This window comes from Pongo abelii, chromosome 20, assembly GCF_028885655.2.
Source record: "Pongo abelii isolate AG06213 chromosome 20, NHGRI_mPonAbe1-v2.0_pri, whole genome shotgun sequence".
NCBI lineage: Eukaryota > Metazoa > Chordata > Mammalia > Primates > Hominidae > Pongo > Pongo abelii.
Genome location: NC_072005.2, coordinates 40,140,352 through 40,154,369, shown reverse-complemented (window position 1 = coordinate 40,154,369; position 14,018 = coordinate 40,140,352). Strand labels below are relative to the sequence as shown.

The window sequence follows — 14,018 nt, the reverse complement described above, 5'->3', positions numbered from 1 at the left end:
AATTGCATCAGCCTTGTCTGGCTTTTCGCCTAAAGTGTTTTTATCTTTTTTGAGACAGGGTCTTACTCTGTTGCCCAGGCTAGAGCGCAGTGGAGTGATCACGGCTGACTGCAGCCTTGCCTCCTGGGCTGAAGCAATCCTCCCACCTGAGCCTCCTGAGTAGCTGGGATCACAGGTATGTGCCATAATGCCCAGCTAATTTGTTTTTTGTAGAGATGGGGGTCTCACTATATTGCTCAGGTGGTCTCAAACTCCTGGACTCAAGTGATCCTCCTTCCTTGGCCTCCAGAGTGTTGGGATTACAGGCGTGAGCCACTGTGCCTGGCCCCACCTCAGTGTCCTAGCATAAAGGAGTGCAGTGGAGGTTAGGGGCTTAAATTTGAGGCTACATTCGAGCGTAGGGTCACATTCTTCCGTGTAATTGAAAATGTTTCCAAGGCAGGATTTCAGTTTGATATTTTTGCTGCTGTGAGGACAATTCTTGGAATCTTAGGCTGACCTTCGTCACCATCTTTATCATCACTGACTTTGATGCCTCAATAACATTGCATACAGTGACTGGCTTCCAGTAGTCCAAAATCATGGTTTCCTTGTTGGTGTTGAGAGCCTCACAAGCCTTGCTATAAAGGTCGTTCATGTTGTGCACCCTGAAAGCTTTTAAGTATGCCCTGATTGAAGGGTTGTATGACAGATGTGTTTGTGGCCATAAAAAGAATGTCTAGTTGCAGTGGGAATTTTCAAGTTCTTTACGGCAATGAACTGGAGCATTATTTAAAATTAATTAAACTTTGAAGGCAAAGTTTTTGCCTTGGAGATAGCATTCAACTTCTTGGATGAAGCAGTTGTAAAACCAATCCAAGAATATTTCTGAAGTCATCCATGCTTTTCTGTTCCACTTACAGTGGACTGGCATATGGCTCAGGTTTTTCTCTTTAAGTTCCTATGGATTTGGGGTTCTGTACACCATTAGTGGTTTGCACTTATAGTCACCATTGGTACTGATGCACAGTAGCAAAGTTGCAGGATCTTTGAATGATTTAAAGTAAGGGACTTTGGCGGCCATTTGTGCTATATAGATTCATTTTCTTCTAAAACAAGCCATTCTCATCAGTGTTGAAACCTGCTTTTTCACATAACCCTTTTCCTGTATAATATTTAGTGGATATTATTTAAATTCTTCCACAGCTCTCAGAAGAATTTGCCTGCAAGTTTAATACCTTTTATGTTGTAGTGCCTTTTGAAATGTGTGAGTAGCCAGTACTAGCTGAGCAGGGTTAGCATTTTCCTTACTTAGGTATCGTGACCATAAATTTCTTTGGCTTTAAGCCTCACAATAATGCTGTCCTCTATTCTTTTCTATTGATCATCATCTGATTCTCCCATAAATTTAGCCTTTTTTCATGTTTTCTATAACTTCATCATGTATTATAGATATTCCTTTTTATACTTTTAAGAGCTGCCTCATGTACAGACAGGTGAATTTCCTCCTTCTATTTCTGGTTGTATTGTGTTGTTGATTTGTAAACATTGAACTCTCAGACAACAGCAGTATAACTCATGACTGAATGAATCTTTTTTTTTTTTTTTTTTTTGAGACAGAGTTTCACTCTTCTTGCCCAGGCTGGAGTGCAATGGTGCGATCTTGGCTCACTGCAACCTCCGTCTCCCGGGTTCAAGCGATTCTCCTGTCTCAGCCTCCCAAGTAGCTGGGATTACAGATGCCCGTGACCACACCTGGCTAATTTTTGTATTTTTAGTAGACACGGGGTTTCACCACGTTGGCCAGGCTGGTCTCGAACTCCTGACCTCAAGTGATCCATCCACCTCAGCCTCCCAAAGCGCTGGGATTACAGGCATGAGCCATTGTGCACTAAATGACTGAAAATGAAACGACATTATGAATGCCGAAACAAGAAAGTAAGCATCACCTTTGACCTCAGCTGGTGACATGCAGGCTTGATGAATCATTTTTTTCCATCACTCTGCACATGTCTGCAAATGACTGCAAAAATGCAAAAACCTTAAAGTATTGATTTCGGAGTTATAACAAAATTTTAGTAGGTGAATTCTCAAACATAGAATTCACAATCATATATAGAGACAGCAGTTTAGTTTTCTACTCATTGGGAAGAGCTGAAGACCCCATCCTCCCTCACAGTGACCACCTCTGCTGTAGCTGTGACTGTACCTATCTTGAGCCTAGTGGCTAAGAGCCTAGATGATAGATTGGGATTTCAGATCATTTAGTGTTTTCATGACCCATTGGGTGACCTTGGCCATGCTCTTCTCCATGGAGCTGTGTTACTCTCTGTAAGAGTAGGAAGGTGGACATTAAACACATGGTAAAATGAACCTACAGTATGTCAGGTGATACGCAGACCCAGGAAGCATGCAGGAGTCCCGAAGAGAGAACCACATATCCAAGACCTCACGGGTGACAAGAGCTTGGTCTGTTGGAGGATACAGCTCAATGTAGTGTGGCTTGACAGGGAGAATAGAAATTAATGATGGAGTGGAGTAGCAGGCCATATGCACAGATAGGGTACCATGAAATTTGGATTTAATTCTAATTGCTATGTGAAGTCATGGTATGATTTTAGCAGATACACAAAATATTTTTTTTCCTTTTTTCTAAAAATTTAAGAGTTGTATGTTTTACACTTGGGTCAGAATTTCTCAGCCTTCTAAAGCTGAGGTCATTAATTTGAGACCTTTCATTCTTTTTCTAATATAGGCCTTTAATGCTATAAATTTCACTCCAGATACTGGTTTAGTAGCATTCCATAAATTCTGACATAATTTTCAATCAATTCTAATAATTTTTAATTTCCCTTTTGATTTCTTCTTTGATCTATGAAGTTTGATTATGGTCTGAGAACATACTTTGCATGACTTGAACCCTTTTCTATTTATTGAGGTTTGTTTTATGATCCGGAATGTGGTCTATCTTGGAAGAATGTTTACACATTATTACTGAAAATAATGTGCATTCTGATCTTGTTGGGTGTTCTATAAATGTTAAGTAAGTCAATATGGTTGAGAGTGTTGCTCATGTCTTCTGAGTCCTGATTTTCTACTTGTTCTGTCACTTATGTAGAGAATGGTGTTTTCTTTTTTTAAAAAACTACTGTAATTATGGATTTGTCTGTTTCTCTTTGCATATCTATCATTTTTAAGTTCTTTCATTAGGTATATAAATATTTAGGTAATAGTCTCTGTTCTGAAGTTAACTTTGTGTGATATTAATACAGCCTCTCTAGTGCTCTTTTGCTTACTATTACAATGGGGTATCTGTGTCCTTTGATTTTTTTTTTTTTTTTTTTTTTTGTGAGCCGGAGTTTTGCTTTTGTTGCCCAGGCTGGAGTGCAATGGCACAATCTCGGCTCACCACAACCTCCGCCTCCCAGGTTCAAGCGATTCTCCTGCCTCAGCCTCCAAGTAGCTGGGATTATGGGCGCCCACCACTACGCCTGGCTAATTTTGTATTCGTAGTAGAGATAGGGTTTCTCCATGTTGGTCAGGCTGGTCTCGAACTCCTGATCTCAGGTGATGTGCCTTGGCCTCCCAAAGTGCTGGAATTACAGGCATGAGCCACCATGCCCGGCCATGTCCTTTGATTTTTAATTAATTTTTGTCATTATATTTAAAATGGTTTTCTTGTATGAAACATTATTGGATCTTGCATTTTATCTACTTTGAAAATCTCTGCCTTTTAATTAGCTCATTTAATTTAGTGTGATTATATTGCTGGGTTTCAATTTATCATTTTGCTATTGGTTTTTTTCTTTGTTTAATCTGTTCTCTTTATTTTCTCCCCCGACCCCACTTCTGCCTTTGGATTGAATATTTTGCATGATTCCTGTGTTGTTAGAACTATTTAAATTGTGTGCTCATAGGACTGTCAGTCAGGTGTAGGCACAGGAGGAAATGCAGGAGAGGCTTGTCAAAGAACAAAGTTTTATTATACTTACAGGTCCTAGAGACAGAGTCATTGCACACCAAGGGAACCAAGGGGTCACAGACAGCATCAAGGAGGCTGGCTCAACTGAGCTGTTAGGGAGCCAAGAGAATGAAGACCTATGGGGAAGTGCCTTTATTGGCAGCCAGGATGGAGTACACAAACAGCACAACAGAACTTGTGGCAGGGCCAGCCTAATCACACTGGTATAGCTGGCTGGGGGCTCACAGCCTGTTTGTAGGGATACCGAGGCAGCAGGAAAATACAGTGCTTTAAAATTTACATTACAGTTTGCCCTGTGGTGCCTCAACATCATTACAATACTAATCGGATGGATAACACTTGCCACCTGGGTTGTGGAGATGTTAAAGGTGCCTGGGACAGCATGACTTAGCCACTGAAGGTAAACTTTAATAAAGCTAACAGCTCAGAAGAGTCCTATTAGGCATATGATGAGGGTTTGGTATCCAGTTTGTAACATGGCATCCCACTTTGAGGAAGAAAGCCAAGAGAACGGGCCAGGCACCCCTGGATTCAAGGGAATCTGTTGGAATATTTGGCTAAGTCATGAAAAACCTTTACCTTTTGACCTATTCCTCATAGCTGGCCTGTATCTGTCCAGAGTTATTAATGTACATACAGTAGGAGATATCCTGAGTGGCACAAACTCTCCTTCTCTGGCTAATAGTCAAGAGCCAGCCTGTTATCTATTGCCATTTGAGCCAGAGACTCATGGGCTTGTTGTATTAAGGACAGTATTTTGTACAGCCTTTGAATATGATCAGATAGGGCCACATAATGATGCTGCTTGGCAGTTATGATTTCATCTTATTCGACAAAGGCTGCTGTATTGGGGTCAGCAGTGGTGGCTCCTGTGCCTATGGCAAGTCCTATTAAGATAGGGATAAACACTGCCCATTTTGCCTTGTGTCTGGGTTAACGGAAACAGGGAAGTACCCAGTGGACAAAGAACCATGGCAATCCCCAGTGTAACCACTGTTTACCAGATTTTATTAGGGAAAACACACAGGGTGATTGGCAAGGAAAAATACGTAAGGTGCTGTGCCTGTGATTTCGAGCCACAAAAAAAACCAAATGTGCCATTATTCAGAGTATACTGTACCCATGAGAATATCATTGGAAGGAGGCCTCAGGGTGGGGAATTGGCCACTGGTGGTTGGCTCCTGGGCACAAGTGGTAAGCCCATCGGTTGACTTGGTCATAACATGTAGCCATCCCTGGTGAGGAATGAAGGCAGGTGGTGGATTTAAGCAAATGGTGCTTTGGGAGTTTTTTTATTTATTTATATGGTATTATCCAAGACAGTAGTTCTGAAATCTTTAGGGTCACTAACAATATCTTGGTAGTGTTTTTAAGTGCATTAGAAACATGTTGAGGTCAAAGTGACAGGTTTGGCAGTTGTAATGTTGGAGGGTATGAAATGATAGTAAGGTATATGTAAAGTTTAGTGGTATTTGTGTGTGATCAAGGGGAAAGAGTGATCATAGTAGGAGATGCAGGGTGAGAGTAGGAAAAGGCATCAGGGAGTAAATGGTACTCTTTCTAGGGGGAGAAGGGGTTGACTGATTTGAGGCAGATGCCTCCTGAGGAAAGCAATAATTTCCACTAATTTTTAGAATGGCATAGATAGTAGTAACCTCTACTAGATTTCCTGTTAGAGACATGGAAGTGTAGGGTGTACATTTTGGCAAAAAGCAAGGAATATACCAGAATCATAGGTTAGGCAGACAGCAAGCTCAGAAACATAGTAGAACCTTTAACATTCAAGGGAGAAAAGCATAAATATCCCATGCTTAATGCATGCCTTAGGAGAGGCACTCCATAGGCACCACTGGGACAGAGGTTTTCATATCTGGGGTGAAGTTGTCCCTGGCACAAGAGGTAAAGTCATCTACAATGGCAAAGTCTTGGGCTGGGGCAATGTCATCTCCAGCAGTGAGCTTCAGGGCAAGGGCGAAATCATCTGAGATGTGGACTTGGGTGTCCTTTTTAAATGGGTACCCTCTCAAGTTGATGTGCAACTCAGCATTTGCCATGTTTGCTTGAGGCTTATTTGGGGAGTATAGACCTCTGAATTGAAAACCAGTGAATCATCCCAACCAGTAGTAAGGAGACAAATAGTTACCAGAATGGCGTGCAGTGCACTTAACAGATCTTCTGTTTTTGTCGGCTCAAATGGGTGCCATAGCAGTTGAGTAGCTGCCTGAAGCATGGGACAGTCTCTATGGTCATTGAGTCCAAGGAAAATAAGCACCCTCGATCCAGCCTTCTGCCCTGTGCTCCTGGAGAAAAATGGATGCAGCTATGATCTATCTTGTAAAGACTGTGTGTGATGGCAGAGCTGCTGAGGTACCCCACAGGTAGCCTGAAACAGGAGTATTGTGTCCCTTCAGAAATGAAGGTGAACTGTAGTTGAGAGGCTATTGAAATAGGCCTGGAACAGAACACACTCTCCAAATCTATAAAAGCAAAATATTTGCTTGTTATTGATTTAATAGAATCAGTAATTTTAATAATATTAGCTGTTTTGTATGGGGGCCCTAATTGGTGGAAACACATTGTTAAGGTTATAGTAATGCACCATGAGGCACTTTACCCTTTTTTTATCCCCCAGGTTTAACAGGCAAGATTGGGATATCAAATAGAGGAGGAGTTGGGATAATTGCCTTTTTATTAATTAGGTTTTAACCCTTGAAGGCCCTGCTGTACCCTATATTGGACCAGATTAACTATTTTAACTGGGTATTCATGGGGTCCCATTTTATTAAGCCAGTTTGTAAAAGACCTACCTTAATTTATGATTTATGTTAGAGAATCTGTGCTCCAATAGGGGATATTTTAGGGCAATGGGTATTATGACTTGGGAAATATAGGCAAGGCTACATTTAAAGTGAGGCATTCCTACTTTTTCTCTATTTTATATATAGTGACTTTCTTAAGATAGGAGAGGCACAATGCTTAAATTTAATGGGATCCCCCGGTATAACTGTAATTTGAGCTCCAGTACTGATTATGTCCATGGAGTTTTGTCATTGGGTACATTTTAGCTTCTTTTAATTTTAACCTGATAGACTTCCTTTAGCTTTTTGTTTGTTTGTTTGTTTATCTGGGAATATGTGAATTTCTCCATAATTTTTCAAGAACATTTTGCTGAATATAAACTTCTCTATTGACAGCTTTTTTTCTTCACCCTTTATGTTTATTGACCCACTTCCTTCTAGCTTCCAAGGTTTCTGATGAGACACTGGCTAATAGTCTTGAGGATCCCCTGTATGAGAGGAGTTGCTTCTCTCTTCCTATTTTCAAGATTATCTGTCTTTGGCTTTTGACATTTGATTATGTGTCTCAGTGTGCAATTCTCCTACTTAGAGTTCATTCATGGTGAACTCTTGCTGGGTTGGCAAATTCATGTCTTTCATCAAATTTGGAGATTTTTCAGCCATTATGTCTTCAAGTATTTTCTCTGCCCCTTTCTTTCTCTTCCCCTTCAGGGATTCCAAAATTGTTGTTGTGCTAAAGTTCCAATCCTCATTCTTTTTTATATTGATAATTTATATTTTCCTATTTTTAAGTTTGCTGAATCTCTCTTCTGATTTCTTGCCTTTTGAATCCCTTTATTGTATTTTTTGTTTCCATTACTGTAAATTTTGATCCAGAATTTTTTGTTATTTTTAGAAATCATTTTATCTCTTTATTTCTATCCTCAGTTTGCTCATACATCTTTTTCCTTTGTTCATGTCTTTAGCTTTTTAAGCATCTTTAAGACAGTTGTCTTTTACTAGTGAGACTGACATCTGGGTTTCTCCAAGTATGTTTTCTCTCCGTTCATTTTCTTCCTTTAATTGGGCCATACTTTTATGTTTTTTTTTTTTTTTTTTGGCATGCCTTCAGGTTTTTGTTGTTGTAGAAGACTGGGCATTTGAATCTTACCATGTGATAACTCTAGAAATCATATTTCCCCCCACCTTTCCCTGGATTTGCTGCATTTTTGCCTTTGTTTTCATTATTATGGGATAACTATGTGCCAGAGATCAGCCTAAAGTGAAAGCTGAAGAAGGTCTTTTCAGTGCTTGTATCTTTCCATGGGCATGTGAGGTGGCTTTCTGAATTCTTCCATATATGTAGTTGTTTTTGAAGACACACAAAAAAATAGGTGCAATTCTTTTATATCTCGTGAAAGCCACTTCATCCAGTGGGAGTTGAAACAATGATGACTAGCCTACAAGCCCACAAGATTAGAAGCACCAATCAACAGCCAGAACATAAAACCTCAGTATCTGTGGGATAAGGTACTTACTGCCCACCCTGACTCCAGAAATCTGTACCAGAATGACATTCCCATCCCCAAAGCTGCTTGCCATGGAGCTAGGAGTGAGGAATGTGTAGCCAATACCACTCTGATGGCTGCAACCAACACAAATTGTAATTTATTAGGCAAGCTGGAAATTACAAGCATTCAGATAAACTCTGGAGTTCCAACATAGTCACTTCAGAAAGATGCCAGAATAATTTTTCAGGTACAGTGGCAGATTCATGGCACTTCCTATTTGGTCATTTTCCCTGAAATCATACTCCACATATTTGGTTTTGTAGTATTTCATAGTATCTGAAATAATATATCTCTAAATATTTATGTGATCTGTTGCAGGCAGTAAAATATGGAAAACTGGGTACTCACCTTTAAGAAATGAAGTACCACTCTCTTCATAAGAGTCTTTTGATGCTCCTTCCTAGTGGCCCCCTGGGTGCTACTTAGCCATTGCCTCAAAGAATGTGAAAAGCTACATTACCTAGAAGGATGTGCTTCATATGCCCAAATGACAGCCTAGGACAGGAGTGTTTCCTGCAGCCTGCATTATTGTGGGCTGCACTATTGGCACTGCTACGGTGGACTTTCATTTGTCACATGACCTGTCTGACCACACCACCCAAGGGGAGCAGGTGGCTCTTTGGGACCAAGCTAGGAAGGCCAGTAACGAGGATAGGACTCATCTAGACAGCTTTGTAGGGCCTGGGAGAGAGTTCAGCTGAGTGAAGTACTGATAACAGTCGCCTCCCTCCTAGCACAGGTGTGTTAACTAGTCTCACATTCTTGGACCCTCAACCACATGGCTGTGGCACACTGACATGGAGGATCGTGGCATCCTGGGATTCTTCAGGCCTTCTCTTCCTGCTGATAGGGTCACTCTCAGTCCAGAGTCCTAGACTTAAATCAAGTATTACAAAAGAAAGTTCCTCTTTCTGGCAATCGGTGGTATATGGTGGGGAAGTATGAACTATAACTTCTTAGTATCCCCCATTCATGTACAGATCCTCTGGCATGTGCAGATCCTCAGGAGAGCATGGCCTGCAGAATCCAGAGACATGTTTGGATCATGCTGTGCCTTATCTCAGGGCTGTGGCCTTGTGCAAGCTACCTTGCTGTCCTTCACCTCCATTTTCCTCAAGGAAGGCTTAAAGGGGAAATATTAACCATCATTCTTTCTAGATGGGAGTATCAGAGACGGCTGTGTGATGTGTGTTCCCATTGCCCAGCACTGTGCAAGGAACATCCCTCTGGATGCTATTTCCAGGGAGATACATCCTTAGGCCTATAAATCTGCCCTCTACTCCATCTTCCTTTGCTCACTGCTCTCCTGCCAAGCTGTCCTGATCATTCTAAGCTCTTTCCCACTTCCAGTGTTTCTCTCTGCCTGGGACACTGAGTCCAGATCTCTGCAGTGCCTCTGCCTCTCCTCTCCTCCCTTGCATCCTTCCCTGTTCTGCACCAATGTCAACGTCACCTACTAGGAGAGTCTTTTTTTTTTTTCTTTGGCCTTGCTAGCTCTAGATTAAGTATTTCTTATCTTCTGGAATCTTTGTGCAGGGAATGTGGCACACTTACAAAAGTAGAGATCAGGACTTGGTTGGGTTTTCCAGGGTGGTGTGGAAGCAAAGAGGCTAAATAACAATAATAACTACATTTATTGAGTTCTAAGGGTAACTTGTTATGTAGCACTTCATTTAATCCAAATTTCCTCAGAGTTAAGTTCTATTATTCCTGCTTTACAGAAAAGGAACCTGAGGTTTGGAAAACTTAAGTTACCTTCTCAGGGTCACACAAGTCTTGGCGGAAACTCACACCCTGTATGTTGATCCCTTGAGCCTATGTTCTTTCTTCTTCTTCACCACCATTCCTCCTCAGTGGGCTGGGGAAGCCTGAGGTGATACCTGACAAAGATTTCTCTTTGACCAAACTCTAGCCAGGCCCCTCTGAGCCTTCTTTAATAGGCCTGTCAACTTTTGCCTATTAAGACTTGAACAACACTAACACTTTCTAATGACTTTTAAAGTGCTGGCCTGAAAAACTCAAGGCTGTCCAAAGAATTTCTTCCAGCCAACACCTGAAGATAAGACCCCTGTCTCCCAGTCTCTGTGGGAGGATAGGAGCCTAACTCAAGTACCAGTAGCAAACCCAGATAGACTGCACCTAGACCAGCCCCCTCCCTTCCTGTGTTTTGTAATTTTTCACTTTTCTGACTCTACCGAGCCCCTGTTCTCCACCCCCTCCCTATTTCCTCACCCTTCCTTTAACATACTCATTCACCTCTGTACAAATCAAAGCTGGGTTCAGTTCATGCCAAATTCCTTTCCCCATTGCAATAGTTATTACCAATTAAAGTCCGTTCTCACCACTATCATTAATGTCCAGCTTTGTTCATCTTTGATACACCTAGTGAGCTTTGCAAGGTAGGCAGGACTCCCTCAGCAGGTAAGCGTGGTAATAAATGGGGTATGGGACACATTCTAGGCAGAAGGAACAGCATGGCCAAAGGAGACATTTTTTGTTCAGGGAGGCAAGAGAGCCTGTATGGTTGCCAAGAGAAACCCCAGTCTTCTGAGATCTGTCCTAGGAGGGCAATATTGTGTGGTCTTTTACTGAATGTTCAAATGTACCCTGTATTCCTAAGATGTGTGACTCTGAGAGAGACTCAGGTCACTAGCATGAAGATGATTATGGCATTTACCTTACAGTATGTGGGAAGATTATTAAAATCAGGAAAAACACAGCAACAAACTTCCATGCAGAGGCACTTTGTTGCTTGCTTTATAAATCTTTTAATTCTCACAACCAGCTGGTAAGATGGGAATTATTTTTGTTTTGATGGAAAAATTGGGAAATGAAGTTACTTCCCCAAGTTTATAGAGTAAGTAAGCGACAGTCCCAATAGGCTGAATTCACACCTAGGAATTTGGGTCCAGAGCGTAGAACATTTAATTGTCTGAATGCAGCACACAGTGCAAACACAACACCCAGCTGCTGCTGCTATTAACGGTATTGTATTATGATCATTATAATTTTTCCCTATTTATCTTTGATGCCAGAGTGCTTACACTCTGCACCTCTTGGGCCATATGGCCTTGTCATTGTCTTGTATCTTGCATCAATTACTTTTGCATATAAAGCTTTTTTCTCTAACACAATTGCAATTTGTTTAAAGACTGACTCCCCTTCAGCAGCAAAAAATTAAGTTCCCAGGAAGTGCTCAGTGATATGTGCCTTGCTTCTTTCTAGATGTTTACCAACAACCGAGCTCTAATCACATCTGACTGGCCCAAGGCTAACAAGGAAACTGTTTGACTTTCCAGGCATCAGTGACCTTCAATGACAGGCTGTAACCTCCATTTAGGAAGAGTGAAAGCAGTGTCACCCAGCCCACAGGACTCTGTATTCAGAGATGATGATGAAGACCTGTAGGCTTCTGGTTTCTGAGTAAAGCCTCCCCTTTCCTTCATGTGGAAGCCTGATGCCTCCTTCACTCGGCCCATTTTCCAAATCTGTAGGGCACCCTTCTTCCTTCCCATAGACCTGCTAGGTTCCCATCTCATCTCCTACCTGGTCTCTTTGTTTCTCCTCAGATTATTTAGGGCAAGAAACATTCCCTCCCTCAAAATGGCTCAGATACTCAAGAATTTGTTGGAAGTTAATCGGGGGGTTTTGTAAGAGCTCTCCTCTAAAAATGTTAAACAGTAAACACACAGGAGTGACAAGTGATTAGATGTGACATTTGAGAGCAGAATGATGAAGCAACCATGAGAAGACAATGATGATGTAATTAATAGCTAATACTTATTGAATGCTATTGAGAGGCCAGGCATTGTTGTAAACACTTTGCACCAATTAATGCATTTAATCTTCATAATAATGCTGTGAGATAGCTTTATTACCATTTTACAGATGGAGAAACTGAGGCAAGACACAGTGAAATAGTTTGTCCAAGGTCACACAAAGCCAGTATACATGCAACTTGGATTTAAACCCAGGTAACATGACTCCAAAGTTTAATGCTGTTCACACACACACACACCTCAGGGCTCTTAAAGGGTATGGAGTGTTTCTTATGTATTAAGCCCACAGTGGGTGCTCAAGAAATGGTTAATACATATGACTGAGGAAATAATATGATGTCAGTGACATCATAACATCATTATGACATCAGCCCAACCTTCTATCATAAAGTAATAGTCTCTTATTGCTCTCTTAGAACTATCTTCATTTAAAAAGACGGCCTTCTTTTTCCCAGTTCTGTATTGTGAAGGCACTTTAAATCCAGAAACATAAAGCATTATCATGTGTATGCCCATGCTTTTTAAATGACAAATCACAGGTATTTCGATGAATCCTCTCATAACAAAGTGACATGGTAGCATTAAACTATGTGTAGCGGAAACAAAATCTGGGCATTATAGGACTACTTCATCTTTGTGGTACCAGGTGCTTGGGAGAGCAGAGAAAGGACACAGAATGGGAGAAAAGAAAGCTACTCTCATTATCCCGTAAGTATATATGTGGTAGCCAGTCTATCCATACTTGCAACTGTTTGATACCACATCATGCTTCCTTAATTGTATTTATTTACTTTGGAGACAGGGTGGTGTTCTGCTGTCCAGGCTGGAAAGCAGTGGTGTGATGATAGCTCACTGTGACCTTAAAACTCCTGTACTCAAGCAATCCCTCCCCACTCAGCCTCCTGAATAGCCAGGACTGCAGGTGTGTGCCTACACCTGGGTAATTTTTTTTTTTTTAACAGACTAATGAGTTTTGCTATATTGCCCAAGCTGGTCTCGAACTCCTGGCCTCAAGCAATCCTCCTGCCTTGGCCTCCCAAAGTGCTGGGAGTACAGACATTAGCCACTACACCTGGCCCTTCCTTAATTATAAATCTTCCAAAGATCCTTCAGTGTTCCACAGAATTTCAATATAAATTTCATGATTAAAAATAAATCAAATGAAAGATAAAATCCCTGCAAAATAGTAAAAGTTTACCACTCCATTCCAAACCTACTGTCTCTTGCAAATTGCTATTGGAATATGCCTGTGTGCTTTGGCTGTTAAGGCAGCACGTATATCAGAAGAGATACATTTTGTTGAAAGTCAGAAACCTTATCACTCATTCCACACCAGAATTATATCTATAACATAATGTTCCTTTTTAAAATAACATATCTTACTACTCTCACCTGAGATAAAGAACAAAATCTGAAGCATAATCCATATCACAACCCTTCACTTGCTTCAGTGTCCATACACTCCAAATCAAATTGATCTTCATTACCTTTCTAATCACAAGACAGGATTCTAATCACAAGGCCAGTGAGACTGTTCCATTTCTTATCTCAAACTTAGAATATTTGAAGCCATCCTGCCTCCTTACAAACCATAATTATCTGTCAAGTTTCAGTGCAGAGAACAAAATCTCTCTTAACTATTTCAAGGCATATATTGCTGCAAATTAGTGCTTTCAAAATTGGTAGGTGGGCTGTAAAAGTAATGGGAACACTTCTGGGCTAGTGATTTCAAGGTAAACTCCTGTAACTATGACTCAGGGATAGAGAAATGATGGTTGCTGAAACCAATGATGCTGCCAGCAGTACTACCTCAAAGCCACAGAATCTGAAACTAGACATGGGAACATGGAATCCAGCTGCAGCAAGTATGACAGAACTCGACTGTCTGCTTTACCTAGATTAACACCCAGCACACCACATACACACACGC

General features: G+C 41.1%; 1 protein-coding gene across 1 annotated transcript in view; it reads left to right on the top strand.

Moving 5' to 3' along the window:
- The first annotated feature begins 6,151 nt into the window (after positions 1–6,151).
- The window catches only part of SCGB2B2 (secretoglobin family 2B member 2), a 178,987-nt gene continuing 171,120 nt past the window's right edge, over positions 6,152–14,018 (top strand). Inside the window, exon 1 of the mRNA XM_054538858.2 lies at positions 6,152–12,796. Within this exon, the coding sequence (XP_054394833.2) occupies positions 12,765–12,796 (32 nt within the window). The 5' untranslated portion in view covers positions 6,152–12,764. The remainder of the gene's footprint in view (positions 12,797–14,018) is intronic.